The sequence below is a fragment of the Impatiens glandulifera genome, chromosome 2 (genome assembly GCF_907164915.1).
Source record: "Impatiens glandulifera chromosome 2, dImpGla2.1, whole genome shotgun sequence".
NCBI lineage: Eukaryota > Viridiplantae > Streptophyta > Magnoliopsida > Ericales > Balsaminaceae > Impatiens > Impatiens glandulifera.
Genome location: NC_061863.1, coordinates 49215112 through 49242825, shown reverse-complemented (window position 1 = coordinate 49242825; position 27714 = coordinate 49215112). Strand labels below are relative to the sequence as shown.

The 27714-nt window shown below is 30.5% G+C and overlaps 4 protein-coding genes, 1 non-coding gene and 1 pseudogene across 6 annotated transcripts; 1 reads left to right on the top strand and 5 right to left on the bottom strand.

The window, feature by feature from the left end:
• Positions 1 to 1597: 1597 nt before the first annotated feature.
• TRNAE-UUC lies at positions 1598 to 1669 on the bottom strand. Its single transcript has one exon. It is a non-coding gene; the product is annotated as a tRNA-Glu (tRNA).
• A 3714-nt stretch (positions 1670 to 5383) lies between these two features.
• On the top strand, positions 5384 to 8955 carry LOC124926243 (tafazzin). Its single transcript, XM_047466437.1, has 7 exons — positions 5384 to 5745; positions 6471 to 6586; positions 6657 to 6722; positions 6904 to 7101; positions 7374 to 7492; positions 7684 to 7789; positions 8144 to 8955. The coding sequence occupies exons 1-7, from the start codon at positions 5520 to 5522 to the stop codon at positions 8726 to 8728; spliced, it is 1416 nt and encodes a 471-aa protein (XP_047322393.1). The 5' UTR covers positions 5384 to 5519; the 3' UTR covers positions 8729 to 8955.
• Positions 8956 to 9055: 100 nt separating this feature from the next.
• On the bottom strand, positions 9056 to 10151 carry LOC124926244 (annotated as a pseudogene).
• A 2871-nt stretch (positions 10152 to 13022) lies between these two features.
• On the bottom strand, positions 13023 to 13864 carry LOC124926676 (rapid alkalinization factor). The gene has a single exon (XM_047466952.1). It carries the CDS (start codon positions 13766 to 13768, stop codon positions 13394 to 13396), a length of 375 nt encoding a protein of 124 aa, XP_047322908.1. The 5' UTR covers positions 13769 to 13864; the 3' UTR covers positions 13023 to 13393.
• Positions 13865 to 15772: 1908 nt separating this feature from the next.
• LOC124926155 (cell cycle checkpoint control protein RAD9A) lies at positions 15773 to 21497 on the bottom strand. 2 transcript variants are annotated; one of them, XM_047466333.1, is made up of 9 exons: positions 21354 to 21497; positions 20840 to 20959; positions 20651 to 20759; positions 19998 to 20249; positions 19805 to 19920; positions 19201 to 19265; positions 17544 to 18010; positions 16307 to 16434; positions 15773 to 16207 (listed from the first exon to the last, which is right to left on the bottom strand). In XM_047466333.1, exons 1-7 carry the CDS (start codon positions 21456 to 21458, stop codon positions 17707 to 17709), a joined length of 1071 nt encoding a protein of 356 aa, XP_047322289.1. In that variant the 5' UTR covers positions 21459 to 21497; the 3' UTR covers positions 15773 to 16207; positions 16307 to 16434; positions 17544 to 17706. The 2 variants fall into 2 exon arrangements, with proteins under 2 accessions (XP_047322289.1, XP_047322290.1); XM_047466334.1 differs by having other exon boundaries at positions 15780 to 16207; positions 19805 to 19917.
• Positions 21498 to 22473: 976 nt separating this feature from the next.
• On the bottom strand, positions 22474 to 23527 carry LOC124926889 (BURP domain-containing protein BNM2A-like). The gene has a single exon (XM_047467205.1). The coding sequence runs from the start codon at positions 23485 to 23487 to the stop codon at positions 22621 to 22623; it is 867 nt and encodes a 288-aa protein (XP_047323161.1). The 5' UTR covers positions 23488 to 23527; the 3' UTR covers positions 22474 to 22620.
• Between the last annotated feature and the right edge of the window lie 4187 nt (positions 23528 to 27714).

Below are 27714 nucleotides of genomic sequence, written 5' to 3'. Positions count from 1 at the left end.
TATATCTCATATTTAATCTCATTATTTTTTTTAGAATTCGAAATGTCTTTTTTTTGTTGGGGGTGTTTTCGAGTTCTTCACTCAAGTGAGTTCTTCACTTGACGTATTTTCGTTGAAACTAAGTGATCGATTCAGGTACTTTGTCAAATTCAATGCGTAATGATTTCAGTGATGAATCACTACTAGATTTAGTGTACTTTATGAGACAAACCATCTGCGATAAACTCTATACAATGAGAGATGGTGATATTGTTTTAAGAGAAATTTGATAAACAAATGTCTCAAATCAACCTCTCAAATCAGTGTTTTGGTTCCTTTTACATTTTTACTTTATTTAATTTTTTTCTAACATTATTATTACTAATATTATAATTTTTGTTATTTAAAGAAATGGATAATAACAAGTATTTTAGCCATCTTCAATGTGAGGCTCTTCTAACTTGTTAGTGAAGAAGAAAAATTGTAAAAATATGTGGCTAATGTTCTTAAATATATTTAGAGTTAGTGTGTATCAAATATGAGGAGAGAGGATGGTAACAACTTCACAGAAGAGAGACTAACAATTGAACAAGTTTTACAAGAATGTAATAACTTCACATGAGGGGTCAAACAATTGAACAAGTTTTACATGACGTTCAATTAAATGTGTACAATATTACTCATACATTGAGATGCGTCATGGTTTTAAGCATTAATTTTGGTGAAGTCTTGATAACTATCCGATTACTCGACTAAATTGGGAAACGTGTCAATGCTTAAACATTGATTTTGGCGAAGCCACGATAATTACCCAATACAAGCACATTTTTATTTCAGTTTCGTTCATTTGATTCACATGAGAGGACGAACAATTGATAAGTTTTACTGGACATTCGATTACATGTGTATGATATTACTCATACATTGAGATGCGTCATGGCTTTAAGTATTAATTTTTGTGAAATCATGATAACTACCTGATTACTCAACTAAACTGGGAAACGTGTTGAGGCGTAAGTATTGATTTTGGTGAAGTCGCGATAACTACCCAATACAAGCACATTTTTATTTCAGTTTTGTTCGTTTGATTCACATGAGAGGACAAACAATTGAACAAGTTTTATAGGACATTCGATTAAATGTGTAAGATATTACTCATACATTGAGATGTGTCATGGTTTTAAGCATTAATTTTTTTTTAATTATGATAACTACCCGATTATTCAACTAAACTGAAAAACGTGTCAAGGCTTAAACATTGATTTTGGAAAAATCACGATAACTACCCAATACAAGCGCATTTTTATTTTAGTTTCGTTCGTTTGATTCACACGAGAGGACGAACAAGTGAACAAGTTTTACAGGACATTTGATTAAATGTGTAAGATATTACTCATACATTGAGATGCGTCATGGTTTTAAACATTAATTTTTGTGAAATCATGTTAACTACCCGATTACTCAACTAAACTCGGAAACGTGTCGAAGCTTAAATATTAATTTTGACAAAGTCACGATAACTATCCAATACAAGCGCATTTTTATTTCAGTTTCGTTTGATTCATATGTAACTTAAACTACCCGCGCTGCTTATTTTACAAAAACAAAAATAAAAGAATTCCGATGCCGGGAATCGAACCCGGGTCCCCTGGGTGAAAGCCAGATATCCTAACCGCTGGACGACATCGGATTAATGTACATTAATCATTATTAATTTAATACATCTTAATATACAATTCATAAATTTAAGTTAAAGTTATTTACAAAGTAAGTTCAAAAATCACATATCTCCTCTCTTTCAGGATATGTTAGGGAGTCTAGAACGACATAATGTAAGTAGTTCGATAATATCGATTTGTGCATCAAAATACAAAAGTAAATTGTTGAACAAGTTTTACAATTTCGTTCGTTTGATTCACATGAGAGGACGAACAATAGAACAAATTTTACCGGACATTCACTTAAATGTGTAAGATATTACTCATACACTGAGACGCGTCATGGTTTTAAACATTAATTTTTGTGAAATCATGATAACTATCCGAATACTCAACTAAACTGGGAAACGTGTTGAGGCTTAAATATTGATTTTGGCGAAGTCACGACAACTAACCAATACAAGCGCATTTTTATTTCAGTTTCGTTCAATTGAACCAATTTAATAGGATATTCGATCAAATGTGTAAGATATTACTCATACATTGAGATGCGTCATGATTTTAAGCATTAATTTTTGTGAAATCATGATACCTACCCGATTACTCAACTAAACTAGGAAACGTGTCGAGGCTTAAATATTGATTTTGACGAAGTCACGATAACTACCCAATACAAGTGCATTTTTATTTCAATTTCGTTCGTTTGATTTAAATGTAACTTAACTACCCAATACAACGCATTTTCATTTTAGTTTTGTTCGTTTTATTCACATGTAACTTGATTAATCTGTTTATTTTATTCCGCATTTATTGAGGCTAGTTTTGTTTGTTTTATTCTGATGTAACTTGATTTTTTTAATAAAAACGTTATAAGTGGTTTTTCAAATAAAAAAAGAAGAAACGACAAAAATAAAAGAATTCCAATGCCGAGAATCGAACCTAAGTCCCCTAGGTGAAAACCAGCTATCCAAACTGTTGCACGACATTAGATTAAAATTATATTAATCATTAATAAATTGATATACCTTAATAAATAATGATTAGTGATGATTTTGAGGATGTGAGAATATTTTTGGTAAAATTATTTAAAAGGTATTGATATATAATAATAAAATAATAAATAGTAATTTAAAATAAATATTATTTTAGTATTTTGGGTAATGAATTGAGTGATTTGATTGATGAAAGAGAGTGAAAAAATGTTTGAATGGGTTGGATTATTTAAATAACCCCAACCAAACAAGGCCAAATAAAAATTTAATTATTAAGAAGAATGTTTAGGTATCAACTCTAAGAATTAATCAAAGTAGCCTAAGTCCCGAGCAAATATACGGAAAAGAATATATTTAAAATATTATTTAATTATAAATATTTTAGATAAAATTAATATTATTCAAATATAATTAATTTAAAATTGTTTTAGTTTGTAAAATTAAGTTTAATCTTAAACTTAATGTTAACATATATTTTATCCATCAGCACCCCACTTAATCCCTCAATTGACCATCATCTTGTGACTCATACTTTTTCATATATCTTTTTTATCCTCTCAGAGAACCACCCACTCTTAGTCGACCTCAATTGATGACACAACTATTATCTCTCGTCAAACTCAACCACCAATCTTAATTTCAACCATATACTCGACAAACCACCCACTTGACCTCCATCTCGTGACCGCACACTTTCAAATGCTCGCCAAACTAACCACTAATTCTGACCTCACATTCGACAAACCACCCACCACTCGACCTCCATCTCATTATCTCACACTTTTAAATATTCGTCAAACCAACAACTAATTCTGACCTCACACTCGACAAACCACCCACCACCCGACCTCCATCTCATGACCTCACACTTTCAAATACTCGTCAAACCAACCACTAATTCTGACCACACACTCGACAAACCACCCACCACCCTACCTCCACACTTTCAAATGTTCACCAAACCAATCATTAATTCCGACCTCACACTCGATAAACCACCCATCACCCGACCTTCATCTTGTAACCTCCACACTTTCAAATGTTCGCCAAACCAACAACTAATTTCGACCTTACACTCGACAAAACACTCACCAATACTCGTCAAACCAACCACTGATTTCGACCTCACACTTTCAGTGTGCCTCCTATCATTTATAATCAATAATGTATTATTGGAAATCTAAATTTGCATGTTTTTGAATTCGAACCCTAGTCTAAAGTATAAAATGTGAACACTTTAATTGCTAGACCACTTAGCTTGTTGAAATAATTTTATTATTTTGTGTATGTATATATATTTTGTATTTAATATTTATTACTAATTAATTAATTTTTATATTAACTAAAAAAATATTTATATTAATAAAGAAAATATTATATATATATATATATATATATATATATATATATATATATATATATATATATATATATATATATATATATATATATATATATATATATATATATATGATGAGAAAAAATATATAATAAAAAATAAAATGTATTTATATAAAATTAATAATAAAAAAATTAATTATAATATATATATATATATATAAGATAACTACATTTAATATATATATATATATTATATTATATTATATTATATTATATGTATAAATTATTAATAAAAAATATATATTGTTATTAGTGAGAATATATATATAAATATATATATATATATAATGAGTGAGAAAATAATTAAAAAAGAAAGAAAAAATATAAGATAAAATATATTTATAATTTTTAAAAAATTTAAAATTTAATTAAAAAATAAATAGTAAAAAAAAGAGATGATAGAGAAAAAATATAATTACATGAAAATTCTGTATAACTGAATTATTATGGTATGATAGAGAAAATATCTAATTACTTATATATGACTGAATATTATATTATAGAAAAATGATAGAGAGCGCGACTTGAGACAGCAACTGGGAGCGCGATGCCTACGTGGTGTGCCTACGTGGGTTGACAGATAGAATATTCTCTCCTTTTATTAATTATTTTCTCTCTCCTATTATTAATAATTAGTTACTGGAGAAAATAATTAATCGTGAAAATAGAAATATTAGATAAACATTTATTTATAAGTAATAAAAAAAAATATTAATAAATCAATATAAAAAAAATAATAAAAAAAAGAAAAAAGAGGCCATAAAAAATATTTGATAAATAAAGGAATTGAAAAGTCATAAAAATGAAAGAGATAAATTCATAATTCAACTCATCATTGATATTAATTAGGGTTTAGGGTTTAGAATTTAGTATTTAGGTTTTAGAGTTTAGGATTTAGAATTTAGGGTTTAAGATTTAGGGTTTAGAATTTATTTAAACATATTATTAAAATATTTAATGTGAGAATTTGTTGTAAATTATTGATTTATTTTAACTATTAAACTTAAACGAGAGATGGTAAATATTAAATAAATGAGTAAAATATTAATTGAGAATATGGATAAATGAGATAAATTAATTTGTAGAGATAGAGAGAAAAATTATTTAATAAGAGGAGAGAGAAATTAATTAATAAGAAGAGAGATAAAATAATTAATAAAAAGAGAATATTCTACCTGTCAACCCACAACCCACGTAGCACACCATAGGCATCGCGCTCTCAGTCGCTGTCTCAGAGTCGCGCTCTCTATCCTTCCTCTATATTATATTATATATGTTTTAAAATTTTAATCGTAAATTCGTTTGACCGTCACACAACTGATTAGTTAGTACACGCACATTCTCTTACTACTACGCTCGCGCCGCTTTGGTTTCCTTGAAGAACGAAGGAAGGATCTAGACTAGACGATCTTCGATCTGTTCTTCACCATTCTCTCTATAGTTCCTGGGATCTTAGCCAGACGAGAACATCATAGCTGTGATTTTACCGATGGTTGGGGAGCGCGTTGTGAGAACCGATCTCTGGAAGAATAATGCTCTTTCTTTGCAGTTGCGACTCAAAAACCGTTTCAGAGTCGCAGTAGATAGACATTGCCGCCACCAGAGGTTCACCAGAGATGGCTACTTCTCCACCACAATGCAACGCTGGCTTCAAAGATTTCAACATTTTCGCACCGAATCATTGCCGTCTTCCTCCAATTTTTATCGGAGAAAAGGTATTTTCAGCTTCTCTGTGTGGATCAGACGTGGTTAATTTAGGAACATATGACCTCCTGTTGTGTAGATGAAAGTTATATGAAGTTGAATGTCTGCTAGGACTAGGATTGGTAACACTAGGATTTTAGTTGCTTGTGTTATCTGTACCTGTAATCATATTGTTGTCTTCTATAAATGAGATGTTAAAACTTCAATTTCAAAGCCATAAATTCTGCTGAAGGTTCATTCCAGGAAGCCAGGGGACTTGGAACATCAGTTTTCCTATGCTTATCCATCTAATTGTTATTGAAAACTTTGTGTTACCGAGGCTTGCTGACTCTCTACGGACAATTTTCTTTTTGGAAACCTTTAAACTTAGACCTTACATGCATTATTATGTCATAGTTTACTCCCTCTTATCGCGTTATGGATCATTTTCTTACACCTTTTCACGTGCAATATTGACTTGATCAACATCTTCAAGAGAGGAAACCATAGAAATATATATTTGCAAAGCATTTTCTGCTTTTACATTTGTGCATTTCCCTCAAAATCCTTGTTAGAAGCCAATATCTTTGCATCTAAAACATCTTTTATCATCTTCATAGCCAAAAAAAAAAATCTTAAACATCCGGAATTTTCAGCTTCCATCCTTCTGCTTGACCTATGCATCATTAGTAACTATGTTGCACTTTGTTTTTGTGGAACCTTCTTTCGGGTATTGTTTGTAACATACTGTCTGCAGTTAATAAGCATGCTGGAGCAGAAGAGTCAATCCTAATTCGCATGCTTCAAGCTCTTGCTGCTCCTGTATTTGGAAATGTTTGTTATGTGTTTATGCATGGACTTAATCGTGTTCAGGTAATGTATCTTAGTTTAGCGTATAAGCCTAATTGTTGCTCTTAAGATTCTAATTCAGACAATATTGCAGATATATGGTGCTGAAAAACTTCACCAAGCATTACTAAATAGGCCAACCGATCAGGCTCTTCTAACGGTACACACATCAAGCACCAGTTCCATCTTTGCTTCTATTTTGAGTTTTAACATTCAATTTCATGTTTACATGAAAGACCAATCATTTAGATTTCAGCATTTGGGAATTATAAGTCTGGTTGATGAATTAGTTTCTTGGATAAGATATTTTGTACACTAGTAATATCTCGTGTATATTGTAGGTCAGCAACCATGTCGCTTCAATGGATGATCCACTGGTTGTTGCTTCTCTGCTTCCACCTAGTGTGTTGTTCAATGCAAATAAACTAAGATGGACACTTTGTGCAACAGATCGATGCTTCCGTAATCCTGCCACGTCTGCCTTCTTTAGATGTCTTAAAGTTCTACCTGTTTCACGTGGAGATGGGATTCATCAGAAGGTAATATGTTATTGTATTTTTAACATAGTTTGAAGTTGAAACACATAACTACATGGGTTGGGGGTCATATTTAGTTTGGGGCTATCTTTACAAGCCTTACCCTTCACTGAAGGAAGAACACATTTCCTAGTGCCTTATGGCTGTCTCTTCTTAAGTCTCAGGGGTGGGGTGAACCTTGTTGCACTTGTTAGTCATGGTGTTTCTTCTATGTCGGTTCTTTCGTCCTGTTGGATTTCCTAGTGATTTTAAATTTCTAAGTGTATGAACTACAGGGAATGGACTTGGCAATTTCAAAATTAAACAATGGTGATTGGGTCCATATATTTCCAGAGGGGACCCGATCTAGAGATGGCGGAAAAACAATGGGTTCCGCTAAAAGAGGTGTTGCAAGGTGAGAATGTCTTACTGGATATGATACAAAAGGATCACTTTTCTGCTCTTGATCTGCTGTTCAATTATGCAATTGGGTAGTTCTCTGGTCAAAATCGGTTACATTTGTGGATCTTTTGGATGGGATGCTATTAGATTCTTTGTACTTAGCATAGTGTTTTTCTATCTTCTTCTTCATTATTCTTCAAACAGGTTAGTCCTAGATGCAGACACCATTCCTTTGGTCATCCCATTTGTGCATATTGGAATGCAAAATATCATGCCTATTGGAGCCAAACTTCCTTCCATTGGGAACACGGTATGCTTCCAAATTTCGATTTCTCTATCAATTTGCATCATGTTAATAAAGTTCATGTGCCCTCCGCCTGGATATGAAACTTGTTGGATTTGACACATTCAATGATACATGGTCATAGTTTGTGTGACCTTGACCCTTTTTTCTCAATCCTACATTGATCAAAAAATAAAATATTAAAATGCCCTTGCTTTATTTTTATAGCATTTCAAAATAAATAATCCACTTTTTCGTCAAATCAGTTTTCCCCCCCAAAATAGGTTGATTTAAAAAAAAAACTACATCAAAGCACTTGAATAAACATGGTATTATAGTCATATGCAAACTCCTTAACATTTGTTTTACTTAAAACAACAGGTAACTGTTCTGATTGGGGACCCAATATATTTCGACGATCTTTTGGCTAAAGAGAACCATATCAAGTTAAGGGGAAGCCTCCATGATGCTGTATCTTTGAGAATCGGCAACAGACTACAAGAACTTAAGGCTCAAGCTGAAAGATTAGCTCTGGAAAACACTCAAAACTATAATTCATTGAATCATACAGAACGAGCAACAATCATCCTTCAGAAAGTTGATTGGGAATCTTTAGGCATGGATAGTTACGTAATTCCTGAAATTCACAACCCTCCAAAACAAATGCAGGAAAGTAGTGAGCATGAACAGAAGACAGGGTTTACCCATCTTGAAGAAGAACACGATACATTACTAAATGAATCTTCTCCTTCCTGGGCAGCAAGTATCTCCTCTGAAGGAGGTAGCATTGTGTCAAGGGTCAAAGGTTACATTGACCTAACTGAAACAAGAGTAATTTTGAGCACTAGAGTGGCCGAACATCTTAATAATGTAAGAGATAGTACTCCTCTGAAAGCGTGGAAACGTTATTGGAGCCTTGTTCATGAGAATAGACATCCTGCTGCTTTAGATGTTGATCTTGCTTAGACAGTGCCAACCGCCTCTGCTTAGATCAAGTGAGTTTGTTTGTACATTTACATTATTGTAATATATCTTCCTCCTTTACTGCAACCTGTAACCTAGTAAGTAACCCATATGTATATAAGATGATAGAACATGCAAAACTAGCAGTCACAAATTCCAAATTAGTCGAGATGAATAATGAATATCTTAAGTTTTCAGTAAATATGACCTAATTTGATTAGTTTTCAGGATTTGAAAATTTGTCTTAGAGCAAACTCAGTACACTGTGTTACCGAATTAAGTCAGGATTCTGGCTTGAATATTTCTAGACTTTTTTGAGGTTGAGCTCGGTTATATAAAATAAACATAATATTCAAATAAGCAGTTCATTTTACATACATATACATACATAATACATTGTAAGATCATGATATGATACAAGAGTGTTAGGAGGAAACGGTCTTTGTCTTCTATGCAGCAGCAAGTGGTCCCTGTTGTGTAGCAGATTGATGGAGAATGGGCTCTGGGGCATCATCAGATTCTTCGTGGGCACTAAAAAGCTTGACAATCTTGTCGACAGGCACTAGCGGGAGATAAGAGGCAACTTTGTATCCTTTCTCTGCTGTGTTAAGAACAGTATGATTATACTTATCAGAGCAGTATGCAGCGGTTGGAAGGACAAGTTGAGCAAGTGTAGGGAATATAGGAAGCTGATTGAGGGAACGCCATGTCGAGACTGCGTAATGTTGAGCCAGGGGTTCATATTTGGTGTATAGCCCCGGTTGATAATACTTGGCATAAACATTTTTGGCGAATCCCGAAGCAGTTGAGGGTGCGTTCTGAGCTGCTGCTTTTGTTGTTGAGACCTTTTTCATTAGTGGATGAAATTGAAATCGTTTATGTTTATCCAACAGCTCAACCATGGACTCGTCAACCTATATTTATGTACGTATGTGAAGATCAAAATTGAAGATTGATCATGTAGCATATAATAATAATAATACCTTACCTTTTGATCGATGAATTTGAGGAGTTGGATAGGGACATGATGAAATTTGTCATAGACGGGACCAACGACAACCTTGACTGTTCCTTGGACGGTCTCCACACCGGGCTTGAGAGGACCGCAGTTGTCCTTAGCGCAGTGATAGAGGCGGGAGAAACAAACAAACGCATGTAAGACAGCAATTTGAACAAATTCCAAGTGCTTCAATTGCTTCTGCGCTTCTTCTTCTTCTTCCTGGAAAAAAGAAGGGGAAATTCAGAATCAGTTGAGGATGGGATTATGTGATGAAGAATTGACATGTAATACCTCCTGATGAATTGATTGAGGTTTAGGGTTTGAATCAGCCATATGCCAAACAAACAAAAGGGGGATTAGAAACAAAATTGATGAAGTCTTCTATAGGGGAGAGACTATTAATAGGAAAATAAGAGGAGAGGTCTTGTGAATTTATAAGAATAGAAAAAGAGAGAAGCGGCGGTTAAAAAGGGAAAAATGAATAAATGTGCTGTCTTCTGAATCTTCGTGAATCGTAGGATCCAGTTGTTGTTTGCGGCTCTCAATGAAACTCTTCTATATATGTATATATATATAATATAAATATATAAATAAATAAAGTATCAATTGCAAACTATTTTTAAATGATAGGTTTTAAAAAAAATAAAGTTATAATTTGTCATTTAAAGTTTTCTTCTACAAAAAAGAAAAAAAGTGAAAATTTTGTTTTCTTATAACAATATTTTTTTAATTAATTTATGATATTTATAAATAAAAATAACAATTATCTCTTTTTTTTTTAAACTATTAAACCGGATTTTATTGTTTGAAATGCATTAAATTAAAATATAAATACGTTCAGTTTATAATTTCTTGTAATATCTGTCCACAGGATTAAAATCTTTGTATACATATTTATTATTTTATATACTTGGATGTCTTTTTTCTTTCTTTAACTTATTTTTATTTAATTAATATTCTAAAATATTTTTTAAGATTTAATTAGGATTTTCATTCTTTAGTTTATTATATATATATATATATATTTTTTTTTTTTTTTCATTCAATTTTTAGTTTATTATATTATATTTATTTTTATTTTTAACGATTAAACTGATAAACAGGCCAAACCGATTTTATAACCTATCAAATTGAAGCGACGCTTAATTGTCACGGATGAAGATTTTGAAAACCGATACAAACGGTTGAAATAATTTTTCGGTGAAGAAATCGATCGAACCAAACCGCTTATATCATTAGTTCAAATCGAACACAAATTTATGTCATTAAGAAATTGTACGAATTATTTTTTATTTTTTTTAAATCTTTACCTCAAACCTAAATACATTATATAGTTTGAGCCCAAATGGCTATAACTATTTTTTTTTTTCTTTTTAGTTGGAGATTATTAGGAAGAGGAAAATATTTCCATTACATTCCAAATTTAAGGCATTAATAATGTATTTTTTTTTACCATCTTTCATACATACATAATTGTCAAATCTAAATGTTCAAAAAATTAGTGGTCAATTTAGAATGTAGGCAACTAAATAATAATTTTGTAAATACAAAATAATATTTGTTTAGTGATAAGAAATATACTATAAATAATACAATTGATGTAAGAGATCAACTACTTTGTGCAATACTACTATGACGAACCATTACATCTAATAAATTTTAAATTTTTATTTACAATAAGTTGTTTTAAATGTTATGGCATTGAAAGTCACAAAATAAATTATGTTGTACATAAATTATTTTAACAAAATAATAGTTATTGTATTATCAATTTAAATGTGGTTTTGATTTTATTTAAAATGTCTATTTTAATAGTTTTGCATCTTCCCTGATTTGATTGTGTCCACCTAACTTTTATTTGAAGAGGGAACTGGACAAAAAGGAAGAAATATACATTTTGAACTTTTAAGATCTTGTTTGGATTGAGTTTTTTTGAAAAAATCTAGAGGGAAAAAAAATAATGATTGTCGATAATTTTAAATAGACGATGATTATTTTTGATAAAAATATTTAAAAAAATATTGATATATATAAATAAAATAAAAAATAATAATTTAAAATAAAGGGTATTTTAATATTTTGGCTAATGAAATGAACTATTTAAATTGTTAATAAATTATATACATCTTATTTTGTGGATAAAACTTAATTTTTTTTTGGATAAATCAATTTCTTAAATTTCAAATCACTCCAAATTTTGTCATAATCTAAACGGATGGTTTCTCATTTATTTGGAGCCATTATAGCTAAATAAATAGCACAATAAATATCAAAGAAAATAAAAATATGTTTGAAAGGTACAACAAATTAAAACAATTAAGAGGAAGAAGAAAATTATAAATGGAATCTACTAGCAAGTCATGTCTAGTCATTGATGTTTTTTTTTAGGAGATTATAAAAAAAACTTTCTTTGTTATAGAAATGAAGGATATTACTAAATTGAGTAAATATATAAACATATAGAATTTGTGGTGAAATTTTGAATAATAGTGAAAACAAGCGTTCACATAAGTAAAAATTGAAAACAAAAATTAATTATAAAAAGTAAAAAAATTATCTATTTTGAAGAGATTTAGATCATAAAAATCTCCTAGTCTCACACCGAGTCAACGAAACTTATTATACAAATCTCAATCAATGTCGTATGAATTACGACACGAAAGGATCTAATAGACTATCTACAATCGATAAAAGTTTTGCGATTTTATTCAAGCAAAATGAGTAACTATTTCAATCCTACATACCCTATCAAACATGACCAAATTAAATTTTGTGAAGATTTACAACATGTTTCAAATATCCACAATTTAGTCACCATAAGCAATCAATCAATAGGTCTATGAATGTTGAGTTTAAGGATGGATCATCATGATCTGATAATGCCCATCTAGAATATCTAAAGACAAAAATCTCATCCATCCTAGAATGTATCAAACATTGATACAATTCATGAGTCTGACTAAATTCAAAGCACAAGATATCTTCTATCTAACTGACCAACCACAAACTTAAGACTCAACAAATATGTAATATATTTACATCTGATTACTAGATTTCAGATACTCAAACCTTACCTTTTTCTCATCTAACCAAATTAAGAAAGGAAAACTATCAAGATATGATCTTTCTCCTTTAAGAAATGAAAATATAACTAAGAAGATACGTCATCTACAAAACTACCCTAAACCCACCACACAGATCAGTCAAACAAAGTTCAAACACCAGAGAAGAACAAGCATCAATCAATCAATCAATCAAAAGATATGAATATGAAAGAAAGAAAGAACATTATTGAAATGCAATCAACAATAATATATTGTATATGTATAAATCGAAGTATAACCCAAATCAACAACCCAAAACAAAAAAAAAAAACAAAACAATAGCAGTAGTAGTAGTAGCAGTAGTGTTGATGATGATGATGACCTTAATACAATCAATAAATAAGGGGGGAAGGGGGAGGGATAAACACTTCAATTTTTTTTCTCTTTTTCCTCATCATATACACACATTCAAATCCCCTTTCATATCTCTATACCAACAATAATAATAATAATAATAATAATCTCCTCCATAAAACCCCCAAAAATAAGAACACAGAAATGGTATGACTGAAAATAGATATATATATATATATATATATATATATATATAAAAGAAGAGAGAAACTAACTCCTGCAACGAGTGATTGCGCTACAACCACGGGTGTAAGGATTGGCCTGAGCTCCCGATCTACAATTGTAGTATGAAGCGCCGCGTCTCGAACAAGGCACGCTGTTTCTCTGCAAAGCGCCGTAACTAATGTAGTTAGTTGTGGCTAAGATCCGACGGTTGATTTCCGAATCAAGGTCCAATTCTTCTTCATCGCCGAGACACTCGCCTATGCTTCCGCGGCAGCCGGATTTAGTCGGAATCCAGCCGAGAAGTTGATCGGCGGCGTCCATGCTTGCTGATGCTCCGTTTGATGAGATGAATAGGACGGCCATAAAACAAGTAGCTAATAATATTATTACCTTTGAATAACCTGAGAATACCGCCGCCATTGATGCTTCTTCTTCTTCTTCTTCGAACAGATCTCTGTTTTCTCTCTCTTATTTCTCTCTCTAGAAATCTGTATATTTGATTTGAGGGTTTCCTTCTCCGGCGAGAAAATTATTATTAAGTAGATAGTCTGGCCATTTATTAATAATGAAATGACCCTTGTCTAGATTAGTTTATTACACTTTTGCCACTCTGGCTGTCTTTCACTAATTTGCCAGAGAGGAATTGCTGAAATTTGATTTGCCGTATTTGACGGGAAGAAAATTAAAAAAAGGAAACAGATGTTATTGGTAAAGTCGTAATTAGAAGGAAAACAGGGTTCTTTTTTTAATAACTACCTGCCGACTCTTCTTTCTTTCTCTCTCTCTATAAATATATCTAAAATAAAATAAAAATAATAAACGTGAGGGCCACAAACGGCGTTAGGTAAGGGAGGGTCGTAGCCGTTGCGTCTCTAGGGGGGTCCCACATGAACATCTGTGTTTGCGCGTTACCACCAAACAGATGAAATCACGACCGTATTTCTTTTCTTTTTTTTCTAATTAACAGCTGTACCTTCTCTTTGAAGAATATACTTTATTTCTGTATTGTATTTTTTCTCAAAGAAATTTCATTATATTAAAATTATTTGATGATATTAAATAGTATTTATAATTTATTCACTAATAATTAACAAATGTTAGGTTTTTTTAATAAATTAAATAGGTGCATTGGAAGATAAAAAAAAAAGAAATGAAATTTATTTGTTTTTATATTAGATTGAATACAAAGACAAAAACGGTAATTCAAGTTAGAAGAAGAAAAAATACATTAATTAAAATAGGGTTATAATAAGGATATGATGTTAGCTAGTCAATTCTAAAAATTAAACCTTTCACATTACAATTCAATATTCATATAATTATTATTTATTAATGGTTATTATTCATATTATTTGGTAAGATTTAAATTAATACCCCAATTTATCAATTTCAAATTATATCCAACTAAATTTATCAATATTTATTATTATTAATTCATACAAAATTACTTGTTAACCCACCAATATAGCACAGTTGTAAGAGTCGATTTAAGAGATCAAAATGTTATATGTTCAACTCTATTAGGAAACATTGTGTTCAAATGGGATCATGTCTGTGAGTGTCAAATTAATTCTCTTTAATTCAAAAAAAAATATATTATTTGTTGGGATCCATTATTAGTTACTAGGAATGACAATGAAGCGGATCATGCATCATTCCACATTCATTCTGTTTCGAATTTTCTTTTCATTATCATTTTCATTATGTTCCGTTTCAAAAAATCTCAAAACAATGTTTTACATGTTCTTTAAAAAAATATATATATTATTTTCAATAAATTATATAAACAAATTTTTTAATATTAAATATATCGTAATATATTGAAATTTTATATTATTATAAAAAAATAGTTTTTTATAAAATATGAAGAATAAATAAATATATTAGTGATATTATATGTTTAATTAGGATAATTAGTGTTCGAAATAAAATTAAAATATGATCCGGAGAAAGAAAAAATATCATTTTGAATAAAAACATAATTGTCATGGTACCTTTAATGTAAGAAATTGATATATATATCCTTAAAGAAATATTATTAGAAAAGAACACCAAAAGTACATGTTTTAATCACTCTCCTCTTCTTTAAGGAAATAAAATGAATGTGAACACAAAAAGAAAATATTCGATGTTGATATTTCACAATGTAGTAGCAGAGGCCATCCCTTCAAACATATCACAAAGAAAAGAATATGAAATGTAGATTCGAGAGGGATTGCTTGCTTTTATTACAAACAATAAAGGAGATTCTGTAAATAAACATTGAAAGATTAAATAATATTAATATGTCTACTTATGAACTAGACTTTATTTATCCATACAAATCAATCTATATATTAAAATCAAATTCAAATTCACCCTTTAAATAAGCTAAACTTAACCAAATGAAATTTGAAAAGATAGCAACCACCAGATTAGTACTTGTGTTACAAATATCTCAAATTCTCATTTAGAGCTGTCTAATCTTTTGGATAACTTAATTTTTTTTTAATTTCAAATAACTCATAAAAACAAGGCCTAGATTAAATGTATTGTTAGATATTTTAGGAAAAGTAACAAAACTAAACTTTGAAAATATACCACATTTTGTAAAAATGGTACAAATATCTAGCATCTAGATTTTTTAAGTAGGACAGCTTGTCACTATACATAGTCATTCTAACTGTCTTATTTGTGGAGCAGTCTCTATTATAATTTTCATTAAATTCTGATCATGTCAACTTAAAAGTGCACAAACATATAGAAGATTAAATTCTTAGAATAGATAGATACTCAAATAAATCACAAACATTGATTTTCGTCGGTGGTGGTCAGGACTAAGGTTGGAGAAACTACTATGCATACTATTCTGAGAGAGCCCTGTCAGATGAAAGATTTTATCATTTACATATGATTCTATATCAAATTTCATCTTCCCGCATAATTAGTTAATACTGTATTATATAAACTGTGACATACTCATTAGTAATATGGAGGCGTTGATTGAACACATATTTCAGTCGCATCTTCGTCGTCATCATCAGCAGTTTCTACCCAGTTACTAGGGTGCCTTTGTGATAATCCATGATCAACAACATTCTCCCTCACTGCAATTCCAAGTTACAGATATTAAATACTTGATTAGCATATAGGTTCTTGCATTAGTGCATATGATCCTACTTGACAACAAGAGTTGATATTTCAATTAGTTTCAGCGAAAGTAAGGCAAAATGGTCAAGAAAAACTTGCATTCACTCTGTTAGTTTCAAGAGAATCCTCAGATATTTATAGAAGCCGCATTGAGATAATGTCATGAGAAAGGGAAAGAAGGTAGGATAGTACAAAGAACTCAAGGGAAATAAGAAATGTCTGAAACCAAAAGCTTGCCACGTGATCACAAATGAACTCAAACTGATGTGAGAAATTTATTGGAAAGGTGAACCAAAGAAGTGAGAAAACAAAGAACAGATACAAAATCTTAGCTTAAGAAAGAAACGTACAAGTTGCACAGTGGGGTAAACTATGATGATCGGAAAGGAGTCAGGCACAAGGAGAGCTATGATCCAATTTGATTTTTGTTCTTCCGACCACGAGCAATAATTATCCCCATCAGGCAATTTTTAAGAGTTTCTTTTGATCTTTGTGTTTTATGAAGTCATACATGTTTCAGTCTATTTGATTAACTTATGACAAGCAAAGTCGTAACTTTGCTTGCATTGTTTTTGTTCGATGTTTCTCCGTATGCAATCTTTGCAAAATGCAGTTTGATGAAATGCTTTCATCATTTCAAAAAGCTTGACAGGTGCAGATATCTTGAATAGTTATAGATATGATACTACTTCATGTAAAGATTTTCCTTCCTCGGTGCAGGGCCAGGATTAAAAATTAAGTGTTTAATATTGAATTGTAAGTGTTGAATCAACTAAGTGTCTTAAAAAATAATGTTAAATAAACCAAATCAAAATATTTAAAATTATGAAGCACTTGATATTTAAGTTAATTTGATAAAATGTGAAACTAATAAGGGGCACCGAGTAAGGCTTGAAAAGAGAAAAATCACTTACTAACTCTAAAATTTCAGGAGGCACATGTAACTCATCTGATAGCATCACTCACATAACTCCAATCAGTTTCGTATCTTCATTTTGAATCAAATGTGCAGGTTGAAATTCTTTTAAATTGGACAAGAATGATAAGAATTAAATATTAGAATTACCTGTTATGTTTCCTTGGATAGGCGCAGCATTAGAAAGGTGCACGTCTTCAATAATCCTCTGTATGTCCCTGGTGTCATCAATGTTTCTATTTCTCTGAGCTTCAAGCCGCCTTTCTCCCTCAGCACTACCATTTTTCACCCCACTTCCTGTTTCAAATGAATACTAGAGAATAACATTAGTCCTGATTGATGACATTAGATTGCATTTAAAGATGTCAAATTTACCTGACAAATCAGACCAAATTCGTGTATGATCAGACGGAGGAGGCTCAGACACATTTCCTCTTGATCTATCTTCTGCTTGAGACGTCTCATGAACAGGTTGACCATGCATTGCATCAGCAGCAGCTTCTACAGGATTTCCATCTTGCAACTGAGATGCTAGCATCGTTGCAAGTACTAGTGTCGCATCAAAATTGGATGTTGAGCCATCATCTAGCCCAAATTTTGGTGCCATAAGAATAGGCCTTATGACATGATAAGTATTTATATTTCCAAAAGTTAGAATAAAGTCTAGAAACTGATATTATCTCAAAAACAACAAGATAACATTGAGATGCATTGTTGCAATTGCTACAGACACATCAAGTTTGAAGTTGAATTTTCATCCAGCTCAAATATTTTTGCAATAAGAAACCACCTTTTTAGGTTTCAGGGATGTACATGCACTTGTAAAAAAGCATGGGCCTTGATTGATGAATCTAAATAAACCATTATCCCATTAACAATCACTTCATCAATTAAATCATTCAAGTTATCAACCAAATACTTAATTACCCTTTGTTTTTTTTATAACATTTTAAATATTAAATACATAGGATATTTTAGTCATTTAACCCAAATAATCCATTTTTTTTATCAAATAATATTTTCTTTTCTAAGAAAACACTTTATTTAAAAAACAAAAGCCTACATCAAACAAGCTCTTGGTGTTTTAGAATTAGGCCCATTACAGATCTATTACATGAAAGTTATTTTTTTTCTCCAAAGTCAGAATGGAAAACTAGAAGCATTGAGCTTATATTTGGATTTTGGAACGTATGACAATTAATGATATACATTATCAAATCCAAGTGAGTATTTTGACATCACAGCACTTTAGTTAATTGATCAGTACAATGATACTTGAGCCTAGAAACCATTTTATTCACATCTACAATTCATTAGAGGAATGTTACCAGTCAAAATTGTTTGTTCTTGCATGTCCTGACTCGTCTTCCAAATTAATCCTCCAAATACATATAAAGTTATTCAAACACAGCATCTGTTTCTTTTATCAAAGGTTCTGCCAATTTATGTTACTACAAATAACTGAAATTCAATTTCTTGATCTATATCTTCAATTTTTGGAAACTTAGAAAGTTCTTCAGCCAGATGATATAACTTGAAAAGAAATATCCTACTACTGCAAGGTACGAAAACTATTATGAAGACCACATATTATAGGTCTGCAGGATAAATGTGAGCAACCAGCTATATTGAAGGACACATTTATATGGTTTTGGCATGTGAATAATTATAACTTCTGTTGCTTCATAAAATTCTTGTGAGGTGAAATTCTTGCAGGAAAACAAGAAAGAGAAACTACATAGGAAGCAATAGTAAGAAATTAAGAATACACATCATAATAGAGATTCTAGGAAAAAGAATATCATACTCGCCCGCTTTGTCAAAATAGAAGTGAATATCTACTTCACATCCTTCACAGAAAGAAAGAAATGCCTGAAAAAACAACATTAACAGATAAAGACACAAAAATGGATAAAGTGGATGCCTCACTTGATACTTCAGGACAAATATAGAAAAATATGCAATGTAAGAATATATATTGTGTGTTACTAGAAACATCAGATATCGTATTTCCAGCATTAACAGTACATGGCTATGGTACGAGGCCCATTGGATGGATAACTCTTAAACTTTGCAATGCCAAACGATAATCACATCCCAAAATAATGGTAACAATTAATAAATATAACTCAGAGAGTAGTTAATCTACTTGGTTTATAGAATAATTACTGTATTTTGGATATTATAGCAGTTTATCAGAGGTTAATTGTTAGAAAGAGTTTTTGGTTAGCGCTTTTCTGATATCTCCAGCTAATTTCTGATTTAGAAAAAAAAATGAGGTCTTTCTATAAAAAAATATACAGCCTCGTTGCACCACTTCTATGCAAGCAGAAGCTCCAACTCTAAGCAAGCTTAATCTCTTTTGAATTAACAATCAAATGGTTGAACAAACCAGTTATCTTTAACTTTACCTTTAATTCTTTGACAGCAAATGTAACATCCACAGGATCTCTATTGTGGGTATACAGCATAAACTCTTCTGTTGGATCTATCCATAGCTGAGTGTGGAGGGATGAATCATTTTCTGCTATAATAAGTTGAAGAATAAAGCAACCAAAATGCAGAGATGCTGGTATTGAAACAAAGAAAATCACATAACCCCACCTTTTGTTGGGTCTAAATAACTTCTGAGTTCAACAGCTTTCCCACCAATTTCATTTTCCACATCGGCAGGCGAAGACAAAGGTTCTGTAGCAATAATGGTGATCTCCTGAAGAGTTGATTGGAAATTTGCTAGTAGCCTGGTCAGGTCACGAGGTCTCACAACAAAGCTACTAGGAAGCTTTCTTCTATCAAGAGAGAGATGTTGTATGTCAGGTTCAATATTGCAAGTGATCCAGTATGCTTTCCTTATCCCTGCAAGAATGAAACAGATTGTTGGATGCTTAAGTTCAAGATATATAATATGTGTGTTGTTGCTTAAGAGGCACACTGGTATGGTTAAGTGTGATAATCTATTTGTACCAAATGCTTACAAATATGAGTTGCAAGCATTGTCTTTAACAGGTTGAATTACAATATCACAACACTACAGCTGCTGTTGAATGTGCAACTCTAAGGGACATATAATTCAACCTAACTTGTATCATATTTGAATGAAATATGATCAATTGACTACATGAAGAGAAATGAATTTACATATAAAAGAGAGAGGAGTTCATATGCCTTCAAATAAGTGTACTTCAATTATATGTTTGAGGATAATCATGTCCATACTTTTTTCAATCATTTACAAGACAATATAATAAACAGTTTACCATTATAGCAGTCCAACGTCCACTGTATCTTTGATGCATATTGATCAGGAAGCAGCACACTTAAATGGTCAATACTTGTAACCGGTGTCCTTAGAACAGAACAGACAGCCTATACATATACAAGTTAGAGAGAAACCTTAACCTCGTTCCACTGATTAATTTAAGAGAGGTAAGAGGAATAGAGTCTACCTTAAGAAGAAGACTACATTTGACCTGAGGATTAGAAATGGTGTAAACATCGAAGAAATCAGGCTTAAATGATATCGAAAGGTACGTGGATCTTGATGAATTCAGTGAGTGGAATGTGAGCTGCAAATAAAAGAAAAGAGAATCGATCACAAGTATTGTCAATGGCTGTTTGTCGTAACTTGATTCGTCGAGGTACAGCAGAAAATAGAAGTTTAGTGGATAATACAAATGCTGTCTGAATGTGATACACCAAAAAGTTATATGCTCTTCAAACCCTAGACAACTGAAATAAATAGTATATCCAGCAAAATCTCAAAGAATAGATGAAACTATTCATGTTCCATATACGATTTCAATCTGTTCGCAGATTAGATATCTATTTGAACATAATTTCCTGAATGATGTCGACTATTTCACTCATAAACCTAACAAATCTATGGTGAAAGTATCATAAACAGAGAGAATTCGAAAAGGGAACAAATAGGCTTTCGATCGCCGGGACAAGGAAGCTTACCTGAGAAGGAGAGGCTTCAACAACTAGCTCGTTTCCGATGCGCGCGAGGCATGTGATCGATCTGGCCAAAGTTTTCAGAGCATTTCCACTAAGACTGAACTCCATTTTTTGGTTGCCTGAAGAAACTTCCTCTTTTCCCCTCCCCGGCCGAAAAGAAGCTACGGAAAATGGCGGGAAAAGAGTATTTATCGTGATAGGTAGGCTTATAAATCAGCTTAAAATTAAATTAATATTTATTTTGTTGGTGGTATATAACTTGTAAAAAAAAAATTATATTTAATAAAATATTTTGATTTTAGATCACATTTTACATTATTGTAATTTTTTCATCATTATAAATATTATTTTTAAGATTATAATTCATAAAATATTGTTTTTGTTTTTATTTTTATTTTAATATGTCATATGTGATACACTTATACTTGAGTAAAACCAATTTTTCAATAGCTATTAACAAATAGGCAATAAAAGATGAAAACTTCTCTTCTTTTGTTATTTATAAGACAATAATAATATAAAAAATTATCAAAATTTTAAATTAAACAATTATCAGTCTTCATAAATCAATTTTAATTTAGAAAATTACTATGACAACTTGGCATCTATATGTATGGTTAATATATTAAACTTTTTATATTTAAATTATCGTAAAAGATATGAAATTAAGTCTCTAGAGTTGATTTATACCTTTCAAACTTCACCATTTATAATATTTATTATTAAATTCATATAAAAATAATTTTTTATTTCAAACAGTTTCAAATTCCATTAAATTATTATATAGGTAATATTTATAATTAAATAAATAAATTATTTATATCATTAATTAGAGTGATATATAATTTTATAATACAAAATTTAAATTCACTAAAATTCAACATAAAATTAATAATATTAATTTTTCATTTATAAATATCATGTATATAATAAATAATAAATTAACAAAATTTGAAATAGTGAATTTTATATAACTTAAAAATAAAGAATCCAAATTATAAAATTTTGAAACATGTGATCCCAAAATGGTAAGTTGTCCCAATAAGAAAACTCAAATTCTTAAACGTAAAATGTCAACTGTCAATTAAAGTTGAAGTTTATTCTTATTAAAAAAAAGTTGTAATAAAAAAGTAACATTTTAATTTGTATTATCAATCCAACCCTTCTATAATTAATTACTTTTAAGTTAACAAACACTAGATCTACAATCAAACACGACATATATCAGCAGATCAAACTTTTGTTTTACAAAAACAGAGGAATTATTAACCTACGGCACCGGAATCCATACAAGATTATCAGCCGGAAAGAAATGACAAACAGGTGAGCCACCCGGTTTGATCCCCAGCACACGAAAAGCCATATGATCAGGATCCCATTGAGTCGTATTCATATGACAGATCGCCGTCGCCTCCACCCTCTCCCCATTCTCTCCATTCAACGAAACCTCAAACAGTCGATTATCACTCTCTTGGCTATGACAATACAAAACAGCATAAGGGTAAGGCAAAGTATGACAAGCCAAGATCCTTGGAGCTAAAATCTCTTTAGGAACTTTAACAATCGTGTAGTTTTGGAACGCAGCTTTGTGATCTGAAACGTGGGTAGTCATCATAACCTTGAGTCGAGATCCGGGTCCGAATATTTCGATGGCTGAGTCCATCATTGATTCAAGAGACGTGGCGCAGAACTTTCTTTCTCCATTGAGTGGTTCGAATTCACAGTGCTTTAAGGTGTCTTCCATGGCTTTGGCTTGTTTTGAGTCATTTGAGAAGGAGAAGAATTTTAGGATGGTGGGTAGTTGAGATGAGGAAAAGGGAATTGAATCTGATTCGTTTCTAGGGAGAAGATGAGGGGTTTTGGATGGATCTTTGATGGGGAAATAGATTGGCATGATTTTACCTGGTTTTAGTTCGTTGAAATGGAAGAAAACCCTAAAAGCAGGGTCAAGATTATCATCACTTGTTTGAAGTGATGATGAGTGATTATGGTGATGATTTTGATTGTGAATCTCGATTGGATTATCAGGAGGAGGATTAGGAAAACTTACCTTAGAATGAAGGGTAAGAAAAAGAACAAGGAGAAGAGAAAGAAGGAGAAGAAGGATGGAACCAAAAGTAGAAAATCTGGAATTCATTTTTGACCAATTTTTTTGATTTGGATGACTTCCTTATGCTACTTTGTTTTTTATTCCTTTCAAATCAATTATGAAGAACACAATTCACGTTTGAGTTGCTTTTTAATTTATTTATCTTCTTAATAGTTATTCCAATTTTCAAATCATTATATTTGCTTTTAATTTCCAAACAAAATCATATTCCCATTAGCCTAACGGTAATAAAATATGTATATTAACTCTAAGTTTCTGAGTTCGAGTCTGTCAACGATAAATTCTGCGTCTGGTTAATCAAGTGTGTTTGCGGGCTATTACTTTTTATAAATACTAACTTGTTTGGAATTTTGGAACTGGAGCTTGGTTTGAACAATTTCTTTTAATTTATTTAATTTTTGTTTAAATATTTTATTGGTATTAATTTAAATAAAAATAATCTAGAATACATTTTAATTAGGTATATATTAATAAATTTAATAGTATTTATTTATTCAGTTACGTTCTAACTCTACGCATTTTTCAAATAGGTTCAATAAAAGTTATAAAACACATATTAATTAATTGTCATATTTTTCTATATAATTCATTAAATAAAATACTTTTATTTTAAATATGAGAAACAATATAATAATTTAATTAATTAAAAACAAATAAATATTATTTTTCTTAACTACAAAAGTTTTCTAAAAAAACATAATAAAATCCTAAATAACATGCATAATCAATCCTTGTTTAAAGAAAATTGGAGAACGGTTTTCATGTAATGTTATTTGAATATTTTTATCAGGCTTTTTAAAAAACATTATTTAGACTTTTAATTTATTAATTTATTATAATATTTTAATTAATTAAAAAATAATACCGATAATAATTGAAATTTTATTAGGAAAAAAAACATTAAAAGAGCTCTGGTCATTTTAATTGGAATAATATTGGATGACGTATGACTTTTGTCATTCTTACGTGGGAAACATTTTTTATTATTATTTTCATATTTTGTCAAAGCTTATAGTATATATTATTATTCAATAACAATATTATATATAATTATATGATACTATGTCAACTCAACCTAAATTTATTTTCTATTAACTTTTATACATCCCAATTGGGTTAAATTTTTCTTAAATTCCAAATATATATATATATATATAGAGAGAGAGAAATGATTAGGTAAGGGAATTTGGTGAGGGAATGACTTGGCATAATCTTGTTCGCTGAAAAAATCAAATAATTTCTCTCTTTTCTCTCTTTCCTCCTACTTTTACATTTTTCAACCAATGAAAGTGATGACAAGTCATTCCCACACCAAATTCCCTAGGTGAGGGAATTTGGTGAGGGAATTTGGTGAGGGAATTTGGTGAGGGAATGACGTGTCATAATTTTATTCGCTGAAAAAATTAAATAATTTCTCTCTTTTCTCTCTTTCCTCGTACTTTTACATTTTCCAACCAATGAAGGTGATGCCACGTCATTCCCTCACCAAATTCCCTCACTTAATTCCCTCACTCTATCATTCCTCATTATAAAATATATCAACTATATAAACAACAATAAAAATAAAGAGAAATGATTAGGTGAGAGAATTTGGTGAGGGAATTTGGTGAGGGAATGACTTGGCATAATCTTATTCGCTGAAAAAATCATATAATTTCTCTCTTTTTTCTCTTTCCTCCCACTTTTACATTTTCCAACCAATGAAGGTGATGCCAAGTCATTCCCTCACCAAATTCCCTCACCAAATTCCCTTACTCTATCACTCCTCAAAAATAAATTATGAAACTATTTATCACGTTAGTAAGGAAAGTGAATTGATGACATATTTATTATCATAATTTATCATCTAGATCATGAATATTTATATTTATCAAAACTTATAATAATATAAAAATTAATTATGATTATGAATAATATTAATTTAAAAATAATCGTGAATTTACATTATGGCTGAAGAAAAAAAAAAGTGTAGCTAATTAGGTCAAATAACACCCCATTCCTTAATATTTTAATCTAATTGATTATATAATATAATATTTATTTAATTTCATTCTTTATATTTTTCAAGCCTATTTTTTCTATAAAAAAATTTTACTCTAACCGGACCCAATATTTCGAACTGGGGTAGACTTGAAAAAAATTTAAGGTGTGCTTAAAATAATAACGAGAAAATTTTGAAAAATACAAGTATATAAAAGTAAAGTTTTACCATTTTTTAATAATTAAATAAAAAAAATAATGAATTATATTAAATTTTTTTAAGAAATTAAGAGTAATATCATATTTCTACCGTAAAAAGAAAATTTTTTTTCGGGGTGTAAAAAGATTTTTTTTTTTCGGGGTGGACTTCAACCCACCCCGAGTCCCTACATAGATTCGTCCCTGACTCTAACACTATTTTATAATACCCGTCTATTTTTATAACAAATAAAATAAAATAAAAAATTATTTAGTATAGAAAGCTAACATAACTTGTAGTACAGTTATAATCTTAATATATTTAATTTGGTATATAAATAAAAGTATAGATCAGCATGATTCAAATTATTTTATTAATTTTTTCATTTGATTTTTTCATATTAATTTTCAATTATTACGAAGTCTTTTTAAATTATTGTTCTTTTTTTTATAAACATATTGAATGCAAATTTGTATCGATCGTGATATGATCACCATAAAAAAAAGTTTATGGGGAACATGTTAATATAAAAAAAAAAACATGATATAAAATTATTTATTTACATTTGGAAAAAAATATAATAATTTGGTTCATATTTTAAAATAATATATAAATAAAACTAAATTATATTATAATTTGGGTCATAATTCATCATATAATATTTATAATAAATTATGTAATTATGGTGGGACATTTTTTAATCTTTTGAGGACATATTTTCATATTTGTTTTTGTGTATCTCATTAGTTTCTAACTCATTTTATTAAATTTTGATATTTATTAGAACGAAACATTGTTTTATTCTGTCTAAAAAAATAAATTTTAAAAAGTTGATAGGTCAAATTTTCTCTTTTTATGATTTTTTTTTTTAGCATCAGAGCGTGTTTTGTTTTTCTTTTTATCACTCATATTTGAGTTGATGTTGTGTTTTGTTTTGTTTGGTCCGGCATCCTGTTTAGTTATATCGATTTTTTCATTTCGAATTTTTATAGTTCGAATAATACTTTCAGTCGTTGGTAGAACGTAGAACGTTTACTGCTCATACACTCCGATTGTGTTGGTGACCATTTCTCGAGTTTGTGTCCATTCCCTTTTTAGCAACAAAGGAGACGAAATAATCGATCTAGAGTTATTTTTCATTTTATCAATAAAAAGTTATTCGATTTGATCTTTCATATGGAAGACCTCATACATGTATCCTCCCATGATTTATATAAATTTCTCATTATATCGGCCATATATTTAGATGATTCATTTTCATTTGACATGACATTTTTCGGCGTTGTTTATCAGCCCTCGATTAAGGATAATTTTAATTGTCACTCATAATCTTTGGTAAAGATTCTTCTAATACCGTTTCATCGGTTCGTTCGGCTTGCTCTATTACAATAGTCATCGTTCGACTTACTCAAATACAATATGCATTGTTCAAGAAATCAAATAAGTTCGTCTTTGAAAGAATCCTCAACAAATCGCTTAATTGTTTGATCATTTATAATGAGAGTTTATTTTTGTAAATTGTTTATATAATTTGTTGGGTCAAATTATTTTGACTAACGGTATTTTGATGATAAACTTGTGTAAAACTTAAATAAGAATGAAACTAAATCGTCTAATTGTTTTTGTGCAGATGCATCAAAACGTGCTAAGCTAGACTTAGTTTGTATCAGGCTTATTAGACGTGTTAGTTCTTAGACTCGTTGCTAGTTAGACGTGCAATCTAACATATACGTAGTTAGACGTGCAGTCTAACGATTGAAAGTTAGATGTAGGGAGTCTAACTCCTTCAGACTAGTTTGAAGTGACCCGTAGTTAGACGTGCCGTCTAACTCCATTAGACTTGGCGGTCTAATAGATCCCGCTATTAGACGTGGGCGTCTAACTTTATTAGACTTGGCAGTCTAACGAAGTACGTCTAATGCCTCGCTTCAACAGTTGCTTAAAGTCAACATCCGTTTACCCACGATCAACTAGTTGTATGTTACTCTTGCTCCACTCATCCGTGCAGATCAGTACGACAACCAGTTGTTCCAATGAATGAATGCCACGTAAGTAAATATTCTTTCCACTACTTG

Bases quoted from the DNA above. Each gene is read 5' to 3' on its own strand.
- LOC124926676 (XM_047466952.1), bottom strand. From the start codon at position 13,768: ATGGCGGCGGTATTCTCAGGTTATTCAAAGGTAATAATATTATTAGCT.
- LOC124926889 (XM_047467205.1), bottom strand. From the start codon at position 23,487: ATGAATTCCAGATTTTCTACTTTTGGTTCCATCCTTCTTCTCCTTCTT.
- LOC124926243 (XM_047466437.1), top strand. From the start codon at position 5,520: ATGGTTGGGGAGCGCGTTGTGAGAACCGATCTCTGGAAGAATAATGCT. The intron at 7,493-7,683 runs GTGAGAATGTCT...TTCTTCAAACAG, and splicing joins GCTAAAAGAGGTGTTGCAAG to GTTAGTCCTAGATGCAGACA. The intron at 7,790-8,143 runs GTATGCTTCCAA...TTAAAACAACAG, and splicing joins TTCCTTCCATTGGGAACACG to GTAACTGTTCTGATTGGGGA.
- LOC124926155 (XM_047466333.1), bottom strand. From the start codon at position 21,458: ATGGAGTTCAGTCTTAGTGGAAATGCTCTGAAAACTTTGGCCAGATCG. The intron at 20,760-20,839 runs GTAGACTCTATT...GTATATGTATAG, and splicing joins AATGTAGTCTTCTTCTTAAG to GCTGTCTGTTCTGTTCTAAG. The intron at 19,266-19,804 runs GTAAAGTTAAAG...TTGTTTTTTCAG, and splicing joins TTGCTGTCAAAGAATTAAAG to GCATTTCTTTCTTTCTGTGA.